Source organism: Bacillus rossius, chromosome 1 (genome assembly GCF_032445375.1).
Source record: "Bacillus rossius redtenbacheri isolate Brsri chromosome 1, Brsri_v3, whole genome shotgun sequence".
Taxonomy (NCBI): Eukaryota; Metazoa; Arthropoda; class Insecta; order Phasmatodea; family Bacillidae; genus Bacillus; species Bacillus rossius.
In genome coordinates, this window is record NC_086330.1 from 95,447,551 (window position 1) to 95,471,061 (window position 23,511).

Sequence of the window (23,511 nt, forward strand, 5' to 3'; positions counted from 1 at the left end):
CTAGGACCCACTGCGGTCATAATCAACCTACCGAGTGGGCGTACTGCGAAATATCACCGGGACGATGTACGAGTCACACACGAGTATGAAGCGGAACGAGACAGCACTGCAGGAAGTGAACCAGTGACCCCGACAAACACGATGGGTCAGCGACATGCAGGCCCTGAAGTGTCCACCCCCACAGGCAGTCAGGAACCAGATTTCCGGGGTTTACCATAGATAGAAACGCAATCACCATTCCGCGCATGACCGAGTCCACTAGGCGGCTATTCACAGAGACGGAGGCAGAAGACAAGTCCTTCCACAGGTTCCCTGAGGATACACCCTCACCATTAGTCTGGACACCGGATGATGAGGACAAACGTTCCAGAACGCCCAACCACGATGAGATGCTATGGCCTTTCCACTACTACATACAGGACTCAGACTTCAGAGTAACGGTAGAGGAACCCACCGAACCCGAAACGAACATGCCAGGAGAAGGGATGCCAGAGCCAACTTCTGGGTACAACTTACACACCCGTCGGGCCCCACAGGAACTGAGCTGTTGTACGGTACAAGGGACACGAGCAGCGCTGGAAATCAGAAGTAAACAGTGTCACACCCACCCAGCTGCCAGCACAAGTTGTTGTCATATCGACCAACTTTAGGGGGGGGGGGGGGGGGAAGCAATTGACATTGTCCCGGGCTGCGCCCTTCTGAGCCCTATATGCCATCACCACACCCCTTAACCCGCTGCTGGCCCTCTCCTTGCACCATCACCTTCTACTACCCCGGCATTTAAAATCGCCCACCAAAGTGTGTGAGTGCGTGCGTGCGTGCGTGCACGCACGTGTCAGCCCGCGCCCACTGATGTGATGTCAGTGCTCAGCTCCTGAAAGTTGCCGAGCGAGGACGAATGGGGAGTGAGTCGCGATTGCTGCTCGAGGAAGGAGCTTAACGCACCTGTTATCTTTTTCGGAGCATTTTAGTGATACAGGAGGAAACGAGCCTCGCCACACACGGGCTACGTCACGGCCCTGAGAACAGAGTAGTCGTGTCCACATGCCCATTATACATGTAGTGGTGCCCTTAGCTTCGACGGACATGTCAACCCCCATTGCGATAGCAATCAGGATGTGTGTGTATGTGTATGTGAATATATATATATAATCCTTATAGAAATAAATTGCATTAAATTATGTGTCAATACACAATATAAATTCTGTGACTCTACCGTGTCAATGAGGCACAAAATTGCAATACAAATTACTCTCATCTATCTTTTGATGTGTAAACAAACATCTTAGCTCTCAGCATGTGGCATTTGGTTAGAGTAATTTCGTGAAAATGGAACGGAAGTCGATAAACGGAAATGTGTCTGAAAGATAGCGGACCCACGTGTAGCAACATAAACCCGTATGTAGTACTGTAGTCCCTTTTGTAAACATTAGGGGACATACCATAGAACTCGCATGCCAATTGAAACTTTATGATAGTGAAACTACCCTGTAATATATTTGGTAAATTAAAACAGTCCTAGTAAATAGAAATTCCATTTTTAAAATACCTAATAAAACTGGCACTATAAAATTATCATTATAACACATACTCTCCTTGCAATGTATCATCAGGCTTGGTAGGGCAGTGGTACAGTGTGTGGTTTGTTAGCTGAAGGGACGTGGTTCAAATCACATCTCTAGAAAAACTTGTTACTTTCTTTTTTTCATAACAGATTACTGGATTACACAAACTGTGCTTTAAACATGATATATATATTGACGCCAACCATTAGTGCTCCTCGAATCCGCACAGACCGCTATGGCGCATCGCCGCCTCGCCCCGAGCGTGTGCGACGTGAACACACCTGGGTGCAGGGTGGTGCAATGCCTCGAACGTAAGCTGCCCTGCCTAATCGACTGTCGCCCGCGCGAAAGTCGACCACGGGGGTACCGTTAGGTGACCTGATTACCTGGACTTTGAAATTAACATTCAGCACTCTAAAAAACAATATTAATTAAGTAATGACTAAGTTTAAATATTAATTGTAATTCTGGACTTTAGCGCGATCAGGCGGCGTGCATGGCCCGGGATTACTTTTGCACACGACACGTTTTCGCGGGAGTGAGGCTGGGGAGTCGTGCGGACGTCACAGCCCTCGCCAGTTAATCACCGCCCTCCAAGGAGACGAGACGCGAGTCGCCCGCGGAGCCTCTCGACCTCCGCCCTTGCCGTTTCTACCGGAATTGCGTGAGTTTTCAGCCCATCAGAAACGTGTCCTGTAGAGCGCGGCTCCCAGTAAGCGGGTCATGCACGACGCAGCGCATGTATAGCAAGCCTCACAATAAAACACTTTGAATTGAGCCCCCGCGTATTTGTTACAACGCCCGTAGTATAGCGTCCCTGGTGGCTAAAACAGCTGGGGATAACTCTATCGGATCGACCCTTACGGCCTGCCGGCCACGTGGCGACGTCACGCCCTGAGTCAAGAGTCTCGGCTACACACTAGCACGTAGCTATTATTGCTAGTTGGCGCCCAGAAGCAACTTCACACCCTCAACATCACCTTGGCAGAAGGAAGAAGGCGTCAAATGGCGCCCACCTAGTGTGGCAACATAACGCCGCAAATACCATCCGAATCGCAGAAAATCCGGCAGAGTTACGCGTAGGGACAGCACAAAGCGGAGAGAAAGCGCGTGCAGACGTGCAGGCGCCGCGGAACGGGACACGCCGGGGTAATCAGGCCACACCACCCCCCTCCCGTTCTAAGATCGTTCGCTCACCCCATCCCGCCAAACCCCTCGCGAGCGAGTGGACTGCCCCGACCGATCCCGCGCCGAGGACAAACGAGCGCGCCCGAAGATCACCGAGACGCCAGAGTACGTCACCAACCGCGGCCGCGTAAACAACCGCGAGGCGCGTGCATGCGGGCGAGACCGCTCGGTCGTAAGCGCAAGGGGGCGCACCCCCGGATCTGCCCGCGCCCGCCACCGACGCTTCATCCCGACGCTCGGGTCGGACAGCCACGGATCGCGCATGGACAAGAGACCGGACATAGCCATCACCATGGAGAGCTATTGCGCCGGGTGCGGCGAGCCGCACACCACCAGCCACAGCACCGGTGAGTACCCCTACCTGTACTGCACATGCGAAACGGTACGCGTCAAGACGGAGGGGCAGCCCAGAACCCAAGCGGGTCCCCAGTGCGCCGCTGTCCACTGTCCCGGTTACCGAGGCGAGATAGCGAGATGCCAGCAGTGCGGAACAATTAAACACCGCGCATGCGCAGACGCGCTGGAATTCGTAAATTTCCGGGACGGACTTTTTCTGTGTGGGGGGTGCTAGCGACGTGCACGAGAGCACCCAGGGGGTCAGCTAGCTACCACGTCCCGCCCCCTCACCGGGCCTATTATCCTCCCGGAGTTCGCGGGCCTCAACCACGAGGATCCGCGCGTGTTTTTGCGAGCATGCGAGGCGAGGCTCGTGAGGCACCAGATACCGCGGGAAGAGCGGGTGGAACGCGTGAGCGCGCATCTGCGCGGGGAGGCGCGCGAGTGGTGGGCCCAGGCGGGCAGCTACGATGCAGACTGGGAAGACTTCGCCCGCCAGCTGGAGGCGGGCTTCATTGACACCCGAGCCCTGAACACATGTCGGAGTGAGATGTTCAGCCGTTGCCAAAGGGACGGGGAGGCGGTGGAGACGTTTGTTTATAACAAGCTCAGACTATACCGCCGCCTAACACCGGGGGGTCAAACTAGCGACATACTGCCCTTCATAGTGGAGCTAGTGTCCCCCGGACTTCGCCCATTCTTGCGCGAAGCAGTTACTCGCGGGCTGGATGTTTTTCTCGCACGAGCACGAGCCGTAGAGCATGACCTCCAATCAGCTCGCAGCGCCAATGGCGTCGCGACGCCCCGGTCAGCCCCGTCCACCAAGAGGGCGGCGCGCGCAGAGGATGAACGTTCCGTAGTGCCGTACACGGGCCCGCCGCCGCCGAGGGGCAACTACCAGCCCACCGACCCGTCCCCAATGGGGGAGGGGATGCCCCTACCGGGCCCTCCACACCGTGGCGCGGTACAGACGCGTCGCGACGACCACCGTGGGGGGACACAGGGCGCCCAGGACAGCCGGCCAACCCGCTGCTGCTACTGCGCGACAGAGCAGTACCACTGGCACACGGTGTGCCCGACCCGCGAGGCAGTCTGGCGAACGAGAGGGGGCGAGGTAAAGCTCCCGGGAAACTCCGTCTAGGGGGCGGTGACGCAGCTGGCCACCACCCCCAAATTAACAGCCCAGCTCCGCGGAGAGACGCACCCCGGCGCCGCCTAACCACCCAGCCGCCACCCCGCCCACCTATCACAGCTGGAGAGGGTCCGCCTCACCTGTTCGCGATGTTCGCGGCCTGCCCCGGGTCGCCGGCGAGCGACGCCGTCCACCTGGCGTCGGCGCCGCCCCCGCACGCTGCTGCGGGGGCCACCCAGCTGCCGTCCCATCCACCTGGCGCGGGTGGGGGCGGCCCGCCTCACATGTTCGCGGCCTGCCCCGGGTCGCCGGCGAGCGACGCCGTCCACCTGGCGTCGGCGCCGCCCCCGCACGCTGCTGCGGGGGCCACCCAGCTGCCGTCCCATCCACCTGGTGCGGGTGGGGGCGGCCGCCTCACATTTTCGCGGCCTGTCCCGGGTCGCCGGCGAGCGACGCCGTCCACCTGGCGTCGGCGCCGCCCCCGCACGCTGCTGCGGGGACCACTCAGCTGCCGTCCCATCCACCTGGCGCGGGTGGGGGCGGCCCGCCTCACCTGGTCGCGATGTTCACGTCCCGCCCCAGGTCGCCTGCGAGCGACGCCATCCACCTGATGTCGGCGCCGCCCCCGCACGCTGCTGTGGGGGCCACCCAGCTGCCGTCCCATCCACCTGGCGCGGGTGGGGGCGGCCCGCCTCACATGTTCGCGGCCTGCCCCAGGTCGCCGGCGAGCGAAGCCGTCCACCAGGCGTCGGCGCCGCCCCCGCACGCTGCTGCGGGGGCCACCCATCTGCCGTCTCATCCACCTAACGCGAGTGGAGGCGGCCTGCCTCACCCATTCGCGGCCTGCCCCAGGTCGCCGGCGAGCGACTTCGTCCACCTGGCGTCGGCGCCGCCCCCGCACGCTGCTGCGGGGGCCACCCAGCTGCCGTCTCATCCACCTAAAGCGAGTGGGGGCGGCCCGCCTCACCTATCGCGGCCTGCCCCAGGTCGCCGGCGAGCGACGTCGTCCACCTGGCGTCGGCGCCGCCCCGCACGCTGCTGCAGGGGACACCCAGCTGCCGTCTCATCCACCTGGCGTGGGTGGGGGCGATACGCCTCACCTGGTCGCGATGTTCGCGCCCCACACCAGGTCGCCGGCGAGCTACACCAGCCACCGGGTGCCCCCGGCGACCCCGACAGCACCTGCGGTGACTCGTGATGCACCGGCGTTACCCATCAGGACGGACGGGGATGACCAACGCCACCCGTCAGCGGCCCGCACCAGGTCGCCGGCGAGCTACACCAGCCACCGGGTGCCCCCGGCGACCACGGCAGCACCTGCGGTGCCTCCTAATGCACCGGCGTACCCCGTCAGGATGGACGGGGATGACCAGCGCCACCCGTCAGCGGCCCGCACCAGGTCGCCCGTGAGATACACCAGCCACCGGGTGCCTTTGACGACGTCGGCAGCGCCCTTGGAGCAGACGGGTGAGTCGCCCCACCTGGGACAGTTGGGACCTGAGGCTGTGTACCTACTTAGGATACCGGTGGCCATGAATGGGCAACCTGTGCATGCATTAGTGGACACGGCTGCCAGTCATTCCTACGTGTCAGCTCAACTCATACCCGTGGGGGACCTGATCCCGGAGCGTGAGAAGGTACAATTAGCCACCGAGGGGGCGAAGGCACTTACGGTCGGCCGCACCCAAATCACCCTTGCCATTAGAGATCACACCAGTCAAACCACCGCCCTCGTGATGGATGGGCTCAGGGACCAGTTGATTTTAGGGTTGCCATGGTTAGCCCAGGAGGATGCTACAGTAGAAGTGCGGGCGGGGAGGGTGCATGTCGGCAAGCAGGAGAGGCGTACCGTATACGGCCTGGGTCGGCTGATACCACCTCGGCGAGAGAACCCCATCACCCTAGATGAATTGCAAAATGGCGTACCACCCGAGCAGATAGACCTAATTAACCCGGTATTGGCACAACAACCGCAAGTGTTTGCTGCTACTGATATGCTATGACGCACCACGGTCGCTGAGCACGCCATTCCGACCAGGCCACATGAACCCCGGTTCGTCAAACCGTTCGGGTTTGGGCCCAAGGAGAACGAGGTCATCCAGACGCAGATCGCTGAGATGTTGCGCGATGGCGTCATTGAGCCAAGTGAGTCCCGTTACAATTGTTTGATTGTGATGGCCAGTAAGAAGGATGGCTCAATGCGCTTTTGTGTCAACTTCAAGCCAATTAATGACATTACCATCCCAGCACCACCACCCCTCATTAACATCACTGAGGCACTCACCGGGCTGGGGGACGCCCGCATATTTTCGACTCTCGACCTCAAGTCGGGGTACTGGCAAGTCCCAGTACGTCCCGAGGACCGCCCCAAGACAGCGTTCACGGCCCCTGATGGGCGGCGCTTTCAGTTCTGTGCGATGCCGTTCGGGCTGATGGACGCCCCCGCGACGTTCCAGACCATGATGGTCCGCGTCCTGGACGGGTACATAGGCGAGTTTGCCACCGCGTACCTGGACGACGTGATCATCTGGTCACGGACGTGGGAGGACCATGCCCACCATCTCGCGCTGGTCCTCGAACGGCTCGCCACACACGGACTCACGTGCTCGCCGCCCAAGTGTCACATCGGTGCCGCTGAGCTGGAATTCTTGGGGCATATTGTCAGTGCCGAGGGATGCCGGCCCATTCCCGCCCAGCTCGACCTCATTGACAGCAAACAGGCACCCCGCACCAGGAAGCAGCTCCAGAAACTGATGGGGCTGCTCAACTGGTTGCGGTCGTTCATACCCCATTTCGCCACTATCACCGCACCCATGACCGACCTCCTATCACCCAAATCAAAGTTCCGGTGGACGACCGCCGCCGAGCAGGCCCTGACCGCGGTCAAGCAGCGATTCAGAGAGTGCCACACCCTATCACGCCTGGACCCAGACGAACCCATCTTCGTCCAGACGGACGCCAGCCAAGAGGGCATGGGGGCGGTGCTCTACCAGGAAGGGGGAGACGGGGAGCGGCGAGTGGCTGAGTATGCCAGCGCCAAGTTCGGCCCCGCAGAACGCCGCTATCATGCAAACGAGCAGGAGTGCCTTGCGGTGGTGTGGGCCCTAGGGCGCTATCGGCACCACCTCGAGGGGAGGCCGTTCACCCTGCGCACTGATAGCCAGTGTCTGCAGTGGCTGGACTCTACCCAGGGGCGGAAGTCCAAATTTACCCGCTGGGCGCTCATGCTCCAGGGCTTCGCATTCCGCGTAGAACACGTCCCTGGGCGGGAGAACCAGCTGGCAGACGAGCTGTCCCGTCACCCTGATCCCACTACTGTCTTCCAGGACCCCCAGGGCTGGGAGGAACTCCTGCCATCACCTCACCCACCAGCCATCGGCACCACGGCACCCGCACCAGCGGCCCTCTACGCCATCCAGCGGGCGAACCCTACCACCCAGGCAGACACACCAGCCACCCTACTCGCCCTAATGGAGCATGTGAGCCCAGGTCGACGACCCCGACACGCAGCGCGACCTGGCCGCGTGTGGGGAAGGGGTTCAGCCCCATCAGCGTAGTCTGGACGGGGTTTTGCAGAATCGGGCCCCAGGTGATATGGACAGCTGGCAGATCCATGGGCCCCCTGCGGCAAGGCAAGAGGTCCTTCAATTTTTTCACGACCATGATCTGGCCGGCCACCCAGGGGCTGAACAGACCCAACATGCACTCCGAAAGCTGTTCCACTGGTCAGGGGTAGCGCGGGATGTCCGTGTGCATGTGCGCAGCTGCCAACAGTGTCAGCAACGCAAGGCGCGCTGTGCGGACGGGGTAGAACAGCAGCGCCCCCGACGACCGGAGGAGCCCTTCCATACTGTGGCCCTCGACGTCATGGGGCCCTAACCCCGCACGACCCGGGGAAAGCATTTCCTCGTTGTGACCACCGACGTGTTCACGCGATGGTCAGAGGCGTTCGCCGTGTCCAACGCACGCGCAGGGAAGATAGTGGCCCTCCTGGACAGCGAGGTGTTCCCTCGCTACGGATACCCAAAGACGCTACTAACAGACAACGGTACCCAAATCACAGGGAGACGTTGGGCGGCAGACTGCCGACGCTGGGGAGTTGAGCATCACACTACCCCGATGTATCACCCGAGGGCAAACCCGACAGAGCGACGCAACCAGGACATCAAAGTTCAGTTGCGCCTCCGCCTGGGGGATGATCACTCGAAATGGGATGTACACCTGCCCAAGTTGCTCTACTGCCTGCGCCGGCGAGTCAATGCCGTTACCGGCCATTCCCCTGCGGAACTGCTCCACGGTCAGAACCTCGCCCTACCGGGCGAGCTGCGGGTCGCCGAGGCAGCAGGGGCAGTCACCCGCCCACCAGCCATTGACCTAAGGGAAGAGGCACGACGGCACCAAGCCCAGTTCCTGGCCACCCGAACCCCGCAGTCAGCCACTCTCCCAACACCACTGGAGCCAGGGCAGATGGTCTATGCCCGGTATCACCACCTGTTGTCCGGCAGGAAGAACTACTGCGCGGGGCTGAGCCCCAAGTGGGCAACCCCCCGGGAGGTCTTGCGACGCCTAGGCCCCACCACATACCTCATCAGACTCCCAAATGGTAGGGCCACAAAAATCCACAGGGACGACCTGCGCCTCATTTCCACCGCCGAGGATACCTCTGAGGGTAGGGAGTGCCCAAGGGCCCCCACCCCAAGCGCACCAGCCTCACGTGCCATGTCACCAGTCGGCCAATCACCCTACCACCAACCCACCACAGTGGACACCACATCACCGACATCACCACCCCCATCACCAGCTCCCCATCCTACGCCACCAGCCATGCCACCAGCCACTCCACCACCCACCACCTCACCCGCCGACATGCAGGACGTGTGCCGACCCACCATCAGAGCTGATGCACCATCACCGATGTCACCGTTCGCATCACCAGTCACACACCCCACGTCACCGACCATGTCACCTGTCACGACTTCCTGCCATCTTAGCCGAAGTGCGAGGAGCGAGCTAAGAAGACTTGGGCATCTAATTGACCGGTTGGACCCAGGAGGCGAATGCCCCAGCGGGCCAACTACCATGACCGCTCAGCCATGCCCCGGGGTTTTTTACCCCCCCGACCAGCCTGAGGTCAGACAGTCCCACCGAGCGCGCAGGGCGCCGACGAGAGGATGCTGCGAGGGCGGCAGCCAAGAGGTACCCATTGCTCCTCCCGGCAAGGGGGAGGGTGGTGCCCAGACAGCTCCCGGGGTGGGAGGGGGGAACATTAGTGCCGAGGGACCACGACAGTCCACCCGAGTCCGCCAAAATCCGGGGCACCTCAGGGAGTTCATTTGGCACCCACTACGACCACCAGTAGACCGGAAACCACACCCCGACGTACCCCGCCTCGGTGTCATGTCTCTGCTTCCCCCGTTCGCCCAAAACCCAGCAGCCCCGGGACCAATCCCCCAAGGCAGTGGTGGCCTCAGTGCAACGAGGCAATGCGTGTGATCGGGGCGTCGATGACCATAGCGGCCTCAGGAAAAGGGGGGCATTTGACGCCAACCATTAGTGCTCCTCGAATCCGCACAGACCGCTATGGCGCATCGCCGCCTCGCCCCGAGCGTGTGCGACGTGAACTCACCTGGGTGCAGGGTGGTGCAATGCCTCGAACGTAAGCTGCCCTGCCTAATCGACTGTCGCCCGCGCGAAAGTCGACCACGGGGGTACCGTTAGGTGACCTGATTATCTGGACTTTGAAATTAACATTCAGCACTCTAAAAAACAATATTAATTAAGTAATGACTATGTTTAAATATTAATTGTAATTCTGGAATTTAGCGCGATCAGGCGGCGTGCATAGCCCGGGATTACTTTTGCACACGACACGTTTTCGCGGGAGTGAGGCTGGGGAGTCGTGCGGACGTCACAGCCCTCGCCAGTTAATCACCGCCCTCCAAGGAGACGAGACGCGAGTCGCCCGCGGAGCCTCTCGACCTCAGCCCTTGCCGTTTCTACCGGAATTGCGTGAGTTTTCAGCCCATCAGAAACGTGTCCTGTAGAGCGCGGCTCCCAGTAAGCGGGTCATGCACGACGCAGCGCATGTATAGCATGCCTGACAATAAATCACTTTGAATTGAGCCCCAGCGTATTTGTTACAACGCCCGTAGTATAGCGTCCCTGGTGGCTAAAACAGCCGGGGGTAACTCTGTCGGAACGACCCTTACGGCCTGCCGGCCACGTGGCGACGTCACGCCCTGAGTCAAGAGTCTCGGCTACGCACTAGCACGTAGTTATTATTGCTAGTTGGCGCCCAGAAGCAACTCCACACCCTCAACATCACCTTGGCAGAAGGCAGAAGGCGTCAATATATATATATATAGACGTCGACCCAAGTGTCTCCTCGGCTCCTTCAGGCCGTTATGCCTCGTCAACGTCCTCCCTTGTTTCCCCAGTGAACCCTCAGTGTTGTGCATCGGCCAGGGACGCACCCGCGTGCGCCCTAGCATGCCAGTGAGCCATTATTAGTGTGTAAATGTTTCTGTGTTGTATATATTCTTTCCAAATGACCGTGACTTTTTAAGTGTGTAAATAATTTAACCGTAATGTATTTATTAGTGTGTAAATAGTCTTGTAATTCTCGCAAATGTGTCGCAGTGTTAATATGTAATCGCGGCCTGGCGCTCATCCGCGTCGCGAGGGGTGGCGCTCTCCCACGCCGGCCGATTTCTCCTCCCCTCCCCCGCAGCCCGCGCGCGACGGCCCGCGGGCGGGCGGGGAAGGGCAGTTGGACTCAGGACTCGTTCAGCGGCGGACGTGCGCGCCGCTCCGCGCTGATCGCGAGACGTGTCTACCGAGCTCGCTGTCCGGCGACACCGCCACTGTACGAGCATTTGCAGCAGCCGAGCTGCCTACGTTGTGCCGCCCACGCGATTGGGTGTCCAAGTTACGAGTTACGAGTTACGTCACGAGTCGGTCATTATAGGACGGGTAAGCATAGTTACGCATCGCCGAACTATCGCCGTCGTTACGAGTCAGTACGTAAAGAACCGCGCACGCATCACGTGCCTTTTTGAAGCAGTTGGCAATCAGGGACTTTGTTACGTGGGAGGACTGCTAGTTCGCGTCGGGACGAGTGGGCCGTATGAGACGGTCTTCGGGAGTCTGGGTCTTCGTGGGAAGGGCGCACACCCCGCGACGGATCCGCCAGGCCGCGGCAAGCTCTCAGGATGCAATAAAGAGCTCGTGGAACGATTAACATCGAGTGGTCCTTTAAATCTACCTATCATTCTTCCTCGCCATCCCTCCAGGTCCCGTATTTCCCGGTCCCGGCCACGTCGGCCTGGACCCACACCTCTCCGACGAGAGCAGTACGGGCATAACAGGAATTTCCAGTAAACGGGGAAATAGGGACCGGAAGCCGAGGGACATCAATATATCAATACATTATATTTGTGTATATTATTGCTATAATATTATTAAATATATAGCTCAGTCCATAGGCTTGATTATTTCATACTGGGTAGGCCTATATCCTCTATTTTAACTTAAAATAAAATTTAAATAGTTAATTGTGTTTATTAGGAAATGAATGTCCATGAAATTGTTTAGGTAGTATTAAAAAATAAAACTTTATAATAGCACAACTACCCTTTAATACTTTAAAATTTATAGTTATGTAATGAATGTGGAAACTTTTAAGATTAGCTGTTTAATAAATTTTAACAAGATGTGCAGTATTTTAATAAAATTCCTTGTTGAATAACAGGTCCAAAGCCGGAGTTAAGGATTTGTTTCAAGTCTTTTTCGTTTTTATCAGAGCCGTTTCATTATATTATTTACATACTAGTGATGGGCAGAACGGATCTTTTGACCGAATCGGTTCTTTTGGATCAGTGCCGTGAAATGATTCGTTCAGAACGATTCGTTCATCTCGGTCAATTCGTTCTTTTCTGTGTATGGGATCTGGCTCTTTTATCAGGTGTCGTAACTCGTTCATCCTTTAGAGTATTACGTACGTGTTTTTGTATTTGAATTTGAACATTGCTTTCCGTAACCAGTGAATCACAGTTGCGTGTATGAAACAAGATTATTTATATTTTATTACTCTTTAAGTTACAAATATTAATATATAGGCTATTTACACTCTAGTGACAGTAAAGTGTTTACATGTAGACCAACACATTTAGAGAAAAAAGACAAAAATTTAATACTACTACTGCGATTCAGTATGAAGAGAAACAAATGAAGTACATTAATTAACCCAAAAATGGTAAATGTGAACATTTGTAGTTACTTTCCCTGTTATTTTTTAATTCATACGTTTTTTTTTTTTTTTAGTTTTTTATTTCCAAATTTGTGTATGTGAATGTGAAAAAGCAATTTTAAACCACTACTTAACAGTTGACATTTTCAGGTATAGATACTTTTCATGTTACCCTATTTTATTTGATCAGTTATCGTTTGCTCTTGTGAACATGCACACGCTGTGATTACTAATTCTTCAGACTCCTGACGTCATGATTCATTTCACGAACGAATCAGACCGGGCGCGTGGCCGGTTCTCTCATCTCGTTCTCTCGTTCTCTCCGCGTTTTCGTTCTTCCGAATCTTTCAAGGTACCGGCTCTCAAAGAGCCGGTTCTTTACATCGCGAACGAATCGCAAGATTTCGTTCTCTCAAAGATTCGTTCTTTTTGAACGAATCGTTAACGAACGACCCATCACTATTACATACTCTTTCACTCTGCGAATAGAATGATTCGATAGTCGACTTTGCTGCTCCGGCAGCAAATTTTAGCGGCGGGTGCGAAACTATGTAGTATTCAAGTCCAGAAATTTAGTTGAAAACACTATTTGTGTATATGTACTTATCATACTTTAAGATTTCTACATTACATTTCATGTCCGAGTTCTGTGTATTTGCAACATGAGAACCGTTACCGAGGTTAGATGTTACTCGTCACTGGTGAGAACTGTAAGACTCGCTCACATTTTTTTATAATTCATTCCCTCTCTGGATATAATTCTGAAGTCCACACCAGCAAAGTCGTGGGAAAAAGGGTGTTATAAAATTAGATATTAATCTATGCTAACAAAATTAAAAAAAAAAATATAAAAAAAAGCTTACACAAATACACAAAATGACTTTAATATCATTATTGAACAGTTTTGTTATGAATACACCTGAGAATTTTTTGTGTCTATTTCTTCAGTAAAAATGTTGGAAATACATCACATACTTATCTTACAATGGTAAAATATCAACAATACTTTTAAATCACTTGAGCAAAACCACAGTTTATTAGCTAGTGTCTGATGTATGGTTAGTTTAAGAGTGGTAGATTTAATTTGTGAGTCCATTAATGTCAGCAATTGAAAGACATTTGTACAACAAAACAAATCTGATTCTTATACAGAATTATTACAACAGGCAAGATTTATATTGCATTAATTTTAAGCCCAATTCATTTATAAAACAAAATTTTGGTGTTATTGTTTTAAACTTCAGCTAATTCATAATATCTATACTAATATTATAAAGCTGAAGAGTTTGTTTGTTTGAACGCACTAATCTCAGGAACCACTGGTCCGATTTGAAAAATTCTTTCAGTGTTGGATAGTACATTTATCGAGGAAGGCTATAGGCTATATTATATTATCAATAACATTAGGGATCCTCACTAAAAGTCCTATTTAGAATGAAATGCGTTGGAGGGGGTTAGATACAACATGCAGTACATGTACAAAGTATGTGTTGACAATTGCGCAGGCGCTAGAAGTTTATTTCCTATTGCCTATTAACATTGTTGCCACGCACTAGATGCCTTATCATTCTTAATTTTCCCATACAAGTAAAAAACACCCGTGTGATATTAACAACGAAGCAATCAGTACCCTCATAAAAGTTCAATTAGTATTTAAATACTTTTTATCACTTTAAATCGCAAACCTAAACTATTGTTTCTTTTCCTCTTTCTGTGTTTAATTTGTTTTTTAGTGCCCTTTTTTTAAGTATATAATATTCCTTATGTTATGCAGGATGACATTTTCCGAAAATTAGATCCCATGGGTGGTTAAAACCAGGCAACAGTGGGTACTTAGTCTGCATGAGAACAGGATTTTGCATTGTTCATGCCTTCTGCGTCTCCATGGCAACGGGCATCGCGCGGCAGTGGCGTATCCACAAGGAGGGGCATGTATAATGAGCGGCGCAAGAGTGATCTGCCTGTAGACTGCCGTAGCGAAGTACGGGTACATCAGTTGTACGTTGCGTGCACGAGTCGGGAAACCATCGGTGCTATTCATTTTCTCTCCGGTACATTATACAGCATTGTAATAAATTTTCACTGAATTTTTTTTATTTACCATTACTGTAAATGGGAGATGTGGCTTAAATTTTTCAATTAGAATAGCCGTGGGAAGCCGGGTCGGGCAGCTAGTGTATATAATTCAACATAATATGATAATAAAATGTTTCTTGATACTTTGTTTACAAAAATAGTGTGATTTGGACTGTTGATATATAAAATAAGTTTAGAATAAAAAATTTTCAAACAAGTATGACTAAGAATTACTCAAAATTAAATTTTATCAGTATGTAAGCATTTGCATGTTGGGAAACGAAATCTTAGAATATAAGAACAAATTCAAAATAAGTTAATTTTATCTACAATTTTGGTTGATATAGTTTGGTAGAAACTTTGAACTAAATTTAATTTATTAAATTAATACAAATAAAGATTTAATTTTCATGAGCTGAGTTATTTTTTTTAAAAATACAGATTAATTTCATGAGTTAGTTTAAGTTTGGTGCCATATGGCGTATTACTTACATTTTGGTTTTTTAAGGTGCATTGACAAACTTTTCAGTATTATTTTTATTTAACAGTAGAGTCCCGCTAATACAAACAGCTTGTCCCGCACATCTGGTTAATTTGGGCTGGATTTAAAAAAAGCAGCAGCATTTACTAATTTTCTACATCCTTAGTTGGCTCAATAGTATTAACACTAAAATTAAGGTATAGTAAAAGTTGTTATGAATAAAGCACAATGATTTTTATAGTTTTACTCATCCCCACAAAAATCCCCATCCCCTTAATGTCGAAATTCTGTGTACACTCCCATATAAAACTTGCATTTCATGCATTTTAAGACAAATTGTAAGTCAGGACTACCAACTTCCGGTGATCCAGTCCCATCTAGTTGTATTAGCGTTAGTGATGAGCATAACGATTAATTTTAATTAGTTCCATGTAATAATTCATTAAAAAGATTTGTTCATTTCGTTCTTCTACGAGATCTGGCTCTTATCAAGAGTCATAACTCATTGACCTTTTCGAGTATTAGTTCCGTCTTTGGGCCTGGCTGGTTATCGTAATCTGCTCGGCTCAGCAAGCTGAAACTCCAGACGTCTAGCTGTACACTGTCTGTTACAAAAATATTGACTGTTGATCACTGCAAATGTTTCCTGCAGATACACATATATAATTCGGGAGCATTTGCAAACAGAATCGCATTGATGATGATTCCTTTAAACTTGTGTCCGAGCACGATTATCCCGGGTAATGTCAAGGTGGTAAGCCGCAGTGTACCTGGGATTTTCATGGAAGGTTGATTGTAGAATGGTTTAACATTGCTTTCCGTGAAAGGAAATCGCAACACCCAGTCCTGCTGGACTATAGTTCTCTAACCAGGAGCACAACAGAAAGAGTTTAACATGTCAGACATATTTGCATTACATAATGACATATTAGCAAGTGTTTGCACGTCAGTATTCATTTAGGTTCGACAGCTGATGAAAATTTTAATATTATAATTTTGTTTAAAATAAATCCCTTTGTTAAACTTTTTTTTAACATGTTAGTTTTCTTTATATGATATTAATAATTTGTAATTTAAATATATAAGCAACAACTGAACAACCTGGTTTTAGGACTACTATAGAATGCTAGTACACGCAATGTGAAGCCATTAGCCCAAAAATGGTGTGGTGCATTTTTTATTGTTACTTTTCTTTTTGTTTTTAGTTTGCATGATATGTTAGCTTTTTATTTTCAAAGTTTGTGTATGTGGTAAATAACTTTTAAACTACTACTTAACCAGTGACATTGTCAGGTGTATATACTTTTCATGTTACCCTATTTTATTTTATCCTAGTATCGTTTGCTCTTGTTTATAAGCACACTCACGCAGCGGTTACTGATTACTCTGACTCCTGACATCATGATTCATTTCATTAATGAATCCAAGGAACGAATCAGACTGGCCACGTGACCGGTTCTCATCTTGTTCTCTCGCCATTTCATTCTTATGACTCGTGTTCAGCTTTCACGGAATTGACTCTCAAAGAACCGATTCTTTACATCGTGAATAAATCATATGATTTTATTTGCTCAAAGATTCGTTCATTTTGAACGAATCGTTCACAAACAACACATCACTAAGTAGCAGGACTACTGAAATTGCAATGCACCACAAATATTTCCCCTTAAATTTTACTCACGTGGACCAACATGAGTAGTTTATACTATTTTTTTTTGCAACAATTAAACCATTATGCTTCAGAACATTTCCTTAGATTGTATTGTGTAAGAGAGTCTCAGCATGCGGCGCTTCCTGTCCACAGGTGCTAACAGCTTGTGGAACAACCTGCTGGAGCCGGTCGGCAAGAAAACGACGGCCTGGGATAAACCTTTCAGGACCTTCAAGTGTCCAACACCGGAGCAGCCGTACTTCTACACCAGCGAGAACAGCGGGGCACAAAACAGTGGCGCTGACACCAACACTACAGAAAAATAAATTTAAACTAAAGTTACACAAGCATTTTTTATTTGAAATGTATGATCTCAAAACCAGCCCTGAATACAATAGCAGTTTACTGAATCATATTTATTTCTTGGTTTTAAATCTACCTTTGCATTCAGGGCCCTTAACCTGAAATGTGTGAGCAGTCTGCAATCCTCTCAAGGTTGATTAGTTAGCCATCAGTATGTTTACATAGACTTAATATGGCTAACTAAAGACCAATTAGTTAAAGTTGCACAACCACGCCAACGCGTGAGCTCTCGGAAGTTATGTAATCAAAAGACCCTCAAGCCGAATTCCCCTCCGTGAAAAAACATTTCACTTGCGAATTATTGGTTGCTAACCACGAGGGGGATAGTTGCGAGTGGAAAAATTTAAAAAAAAATTCACTCACTCATTCCAATGACACTTGGTTTTTCTGGAGCTACAATATTCAAGTTGTCAGATTAATACCATATACTGTTAACAAAAAATTCAAAACTCATATTTGCAGGAAATAAAGTGAATTACTAATAAATATATAAAATAAAGTTTCTATATATTTATATACCATCCCAACAACAAATAAATAATCATTAAAAGAAAACAAATTCAAAATTACATAGATACAAGATTTACAGCTGGTCCAAATGTATGTACTATTTTAACACTTTTGAGCATTTTTACTTAAAATTTAAATTCTATAACTCAAAACACAGCATTTAATATTTCATTTAAAAAAATCAACAAAATGACTAATGAATAATGATACCTGTGGCCATACGGGCCATCCACATCTTATAAAGAGAAGTCAAGACAGGGTCTGACAAAAAACTGCTGTATAACGAGGCTTTAAGCAAAATACATCAAACTCATTGAGCTGAGAGATGGCGGGAGCTGGGACTGAACAGACTACACTCGTGACAAGCTAGCGATCACACCCTGTCGCCCTGGGTTGCACGTGATCACATCAAACCCAGCCACGCAGCTCTGTAGGAGTCACAGGGGATTTATGCCCCTGCAGCCAAGGTATCTCACAAAGCTGGCAGCCTGGAAACAACTGAATATGATGAGAGTACAAAGTGCAGTACACTGCATAGTTTGTACATTTTTTACATAAATAAAAAATAAGGACTTTTAAAGGGGCCGGTTAAGGATTTAAATGTCTTCAGATATACATGAATATCAATATATTTTTTACACATAGTTTACTTACACATAATCTATTTAAGGGCTCTTAAGCAATAAAAATCAAAATTAAGTATTTTTTTAAAGAAATTAAGGAGGCATTCAAACTCTTCACTGGTCAATAAATTTGCAGATGTTCCGATTTCCTACCTCCAGTGCAGAGAGTACCTCCAGAGTGACCACCACAGCAGGCAGAAAGAGCACATCGCTGCGTCCCAGCATTCTCGCCCCTTTCCCAGTCGCAACTTTCGTAAAGCAAGCAGAAAATAAGCCGCCTTGTGTGAAGAAAAACACTATACTTTAATAACATTTTGCGGTGTAATGCTGTACAGTATTTACAAGTAGAGTCATCACAGTCACCTGATTCATATTTACAATCTACATCAAGTACCAGCCTGAAATGTAGTCGCAAACTTACATATATGCCATTAAAACTTTACAAAATCAGAAACACTTTTTTATACATCCCTGTATTTGTAAAGAAAGCACACAATGTCTTGCATATCTGCTTATACCAATCAAAATTTTAGACCAAGAAAATCGGAGACTTTTAATACTACATCAACCACACGTCTTGTAGCAATGTTCCAAAATGAAGATTTAAAATACCTAATACAACTTTAAAATGTTAATTAAAAAGTTAACAAGAGAAACTCATAGAATTATACTAGAGCAAAATAAGGTAATGTATAGATAAAAATAAATAAGTGAATGTAGAAAACTGTAGTTCAAACTTGCAGGACTTTATAAGTCCAAAGGTCATTTCTTCAGTTACTTAATAGATTTGAATACCTAATTCTGTTAAAATACAATAAATTTCAGCAGAGAATCAGATGTTTCACAACATTCTCAACAGTTCAATAGTTCAATAAGTAATAAGCTACTACATTTTTTGTACCATTCAAAGGCACTCTGAAACAATTTCATAGGTTAGTTGATGTGATATTCATTCAGGGGAAAATGTTTCCCAGACTAACTAATAGATACAAGCGGAATTACCAAAGAAGTGAGTCATTCTTGGGTGTAAAATTAAAAATATAATATAATTTTAATTTTTTAAGTACACTTACAGTAAGAAAGCATACTAGGCTAAACAATTATCTTGAGTAGTAAATTTCTGTACATGTTAAGCCATTAACAAAAATGTAGTTTCTACTTATTACTCAAAATATTTTTTTGGTTATTTTTCTGAAGCATATGTAATTATTCCGAATCACGTATCCTAGTTTACTCCTTGATACTGGTAGCATGATCCTTTATACACTGACTGTGGTACATGATGCATGTTGTTTTAACTTAATAAATCAAAAGATTGTGACCAAACAAAAACTTGATTATCACAATACAAACAAAATGTGTCAGGTCTAGATGAGATTTTTTTTTCTAATTCATCTTATGATCTTGACTCATTGTAATATCACAAGTTTTTGTAATAATTTTTTGACATACTAAATTAAATAAGCAAGCATCATGTAAACAGGATCATGCAATCAGGATCAAAGGATTAACTTGGATACATGATATGGAACTTTCACCCACACCAGCATACCCGCTACTGTGCTGAAGTTCGCTCTATCCGCTGGCTCTATCCGGCCGCCCGGGTGTCTCATACTACAGCGCACTTGGAACAACAACGGCCTAAGTCATTTCACACAAGTACAGACATTTACATCAACATGACTATATTAATTCAATAAAATATGAGATAATTGCTATATATAAACCTTCCTACATGTGTATACTATCAATTAAAATTATAATTGAAGGTAAAAATGCCATAAAAGACGCACCAGGGCCTCTGAGGGCCTCCAAAGTGTGGTTTATAAGGGTTATGCTATAAACATGATTTTTTTCACCACTTTTGGCCGTCCATACCGATAGAGCTTACATATAGGGACCTTCCTACAAGTATATAGAATAAATAAAAATTATTACATGTGAGCAAACCATCGTAGCGGTTGCACCAGGGCCTCTGAGGGCCTCCAAAGTGTGGTTTTTAAGGCTTTTGCTATAAACATGATTTTTTTTCACCACTTTTGGCCATCCATACCGATAGAGCTGACATATAGGGACCTTCCTACAAGTATATAGAATAAATAAAAAATAATACATGTGAGCAAACCATCGTAGCGGTTGCACCAGGGCCTCTGAGGGCCTCCAAAGTGTGGTATAAAAAAAGGTTATGCTATAAACATGATTTTTTTTCACCACTTTTGGCCATCCATACCGATAGAGCTGACATATAGGGACCTTCCAACAAGTATAAAGAATAAATAAAAAATATTACATAAGAGCAAACCATCGTAGCGGTTGCACCAGGGCCTCTGAGGGCCTCCAAAGTGTGGTTTATAAGGGTTATGCTATAAACATGATTTTTTTTCACCACTTTTGGCCATCCATACCGATAGAGCTGACATATAGGGACCTTCCTACAAGTATATCGAATAAATAAAAATTATTACATGTGAGCAAACCATCGTAGCGGTTGCACCAGGGCCTCTGAGGGCCTCCAGAGTGTGGTTTTAAAGGCTTTTGCTATAAACATGATTTTTTTTCACCACTTTTGGCCACCCATACCGATAGAGCTGACATATAGGGACCTTCCTACAAATATATAGAATAAATAAAAATTATTACATGTGAGCAAACCATCGTAGCGGTTGCACCAGGGCCTCTGAGGGCCTCCAAAGTGTGGTTTAAAAAAGGTTATGCTATAAACATGATTTTTTTCACCACTTTTGGCCATCCATACCGATAGAGCTGACATATAGGGACCTTCCAACAAGTATATAGAATAAATAAAAAATATTACATAAGAGCAAACCATCGTAGCGGTTGCACCAGGGCCTCTGAGGGCCTCCAAAGTGTGGTTTTTAAGGCTTTTGCTATAAACATGATTTTTTTTCACCACTTTTGGCCATCCATACCGATAGAGCTTACATATAGGGACCTTCCTACAAGTATATAGAATAAATAAAAATTATTACATGTGAGCAAACCATCGTAGCGGTTGCACCAGGGCCTCTGAGGGCCTTCAAAGAGTGGTTTATATGGGTTATGCTACAAACATGATTTTCTTTCACCGCTTTTGGCCATCCATACCGATAGAGCTGACATTCAGGGCCCTTCCTACAAGCATATAGAATAAATATAAATTATTACATGTGAACAAATTATCGTAGTGGTTGCACCAGGGCCTCTGAGGGCCTACAAAGTGTGTTTTTTGAGGTTATATACCTTTTTATAAAGAATCATCGATCCCCCCTATTAAGCGGGAGGTTCGGGGCCCCTCATCCCGGGAAAGTTTTATTTTAGGGTTTAAAATGGTGCTATTCAAGCAGTTTTACTATGTAAAAATTGATTACACAGCATTTTTTTTGCCCCCGTTTGCCCCCACTTCATGGTTTTGTTTGGGTTTTTAAAGGAGGGGGGGGGGGGGCAAAATACCCTTTCCCCCAGCTGTTGTTGCGCCCCTGATATATATATATATATCTGTGTGTGTGTGTGTCATACAACTGTAACAGATCAAGCTGAATAAGCATTAACAAAAAATTTTTTTGATTGATTTGCGAAGTCAAGATGTAAGGGCAGTTTCCTTATTGTTCGTTGAAATAAATAATTTGCAACTTTTATTTTTAAATGAAAAATGGCAATACCAAGCTGAATTTCTAGGAAGACAACCTACATTAGTCGGCGTAAACAAGAAACTCTTTATTTCTATCAGTAAGATGGCTTCAACCAAGTTGAGGTAAATTAATATTGTCACTTGCTGGAAAAGGACCTCAACTAATTAAAATTAGTGACAAGTCTTGCTAAAGGAGACCAGCAACAGTGTTTTGAAGGATAAGCATTGTGTCACGAATTTCGCATCATAACTGAAGTGAGAGTCACACGTTTTCGTAATATGATTGACATACACTGTCAAAGTTAAAGTAGAAATCTTATATACCTTACCTATTTATGAACATGTTTCTTTACTGTAACCAGTCTTGCATGTATAGTAGTGCTAGCAATTTAACGCTGCGCAGAATTTATTTATTTTTTTAAGTTGTGTTTGTATTGCCCTTTATTTGCCGATATTTACATGATAATTTGTTTTCGAATGGAAATACTTTCTTTTTATCCTCAGATTCTTCATGCATTTGTACGTTGAAAGTGTCAACACCATATAATATTATCTGCTAACTGGAACGTCTGTCAGTTTATTATTGAATGCTCATATGAGTATATTATTTTAAAAATCAAATTTTTTTTGTCTATTTATTTGTTTAAATATAGTTTAGTAATTTTTTGGTAGGCAGCATTTGTTGCAGATCCGATTCGCACTATTCGCCCGACATTTAGCAAACACGCCCTCTTGCTGTGCGTGATACATAACTTTGTTTACTTGCAAACTATTTGTAACAAAATTCGTTACGTAGTTGTAAATTGTAGCAAGCTAATCATACTTTCATCAAATAAATTTAATTTTGTTATTTTTATTTTTTATGTTGGTAATTGATTGTTTTGTATTTTGTGACCCAAATCGGTCGATATTGCCCTATATAAGAGATATATAGGTTTGCACCCGCAAGTCACAAATGAGGATATCTGTCTAGCAAGACATTTTATTACTACTTGTGATTACTTTCGTGTGTTCAAGATCATGCGTGATACATAATAATGCCAACGTTCAGTTTCGGTCAAGCTATCACTTTCGCTATTGCAGCCAATGAACTCGTTGCGAACAAAATAGTGGCATTTAATTATTTACTTCAATTAGCGCAGTTGAGGATTATGATACTTTTCTCGTTATTCAGTTAACATTTACTGGGTACATATTTTGATAATAGAAAAAATTAAAAATTTAGAAAATTTATAAACTCATTGCAACTAACTTACAAGCAATTACATAAGTTTTATTTTTTCTCTTTTGATCTGCAGTAAGCTAACATAATGTCAATCCCGCATAAATTTTGGACAGCCCTGTGGTACGCATACATTCTGTTTTTAACAAGTATTTGCATTCTGCCTCGCTTGTTTCTTGGAATTTTGCGACAAACAAGCTACCAGCGCACCTGCGTCCTAGGAAGCACTTACCTTTACATGATGAAGTGTAAGGAATAGCTAGTTCGTACTTAGGTAGTTTCAATAATGTGCATTTTAACGATGCTACAGTGGTCTTACACAAATTAAAAATTTGATTCATAAAGTTTTGTAATCTAGCCTATATTCTGATGAGTAAAACGTACCTAATTGAACGACGCAAACTCAAACAATAAAATAGGAGAATATTTCAACTTTAATTTATATGTCAAGTGATGATTTGTGTAAACACAATATCACTGAGATGGTT

At 47.3% G+C, this 23,511-nt stretch overlaps 1 protein-coding gene across 1 annotated transcript in view; it reads left to right on the top strand.

Moving 5' to 3' along the window:
* Positions 1–17,019, top strand: part of LOC134540461 (phospholipase B1, membrane-associated-like) — a 108,171-nt gene extending 91,152 nt beyond the window's left edge. Inside the window, exon 9 of the mRNA XM_063383233.1 lies at positions 16,831–17,019. Within this exon, the coding sequence (XP_063239303.1) occupies positions 16,831–17,003 (173 nt within the window). The 3' untranslated portion in view covers positions 17,004–17,019. The remainder of the gene's footprint in view (positions 1–16,830) is intronic.
* The last annotated feature ends 6,492 nt before the right edge of the window (positions 17,020–23,511 follow it).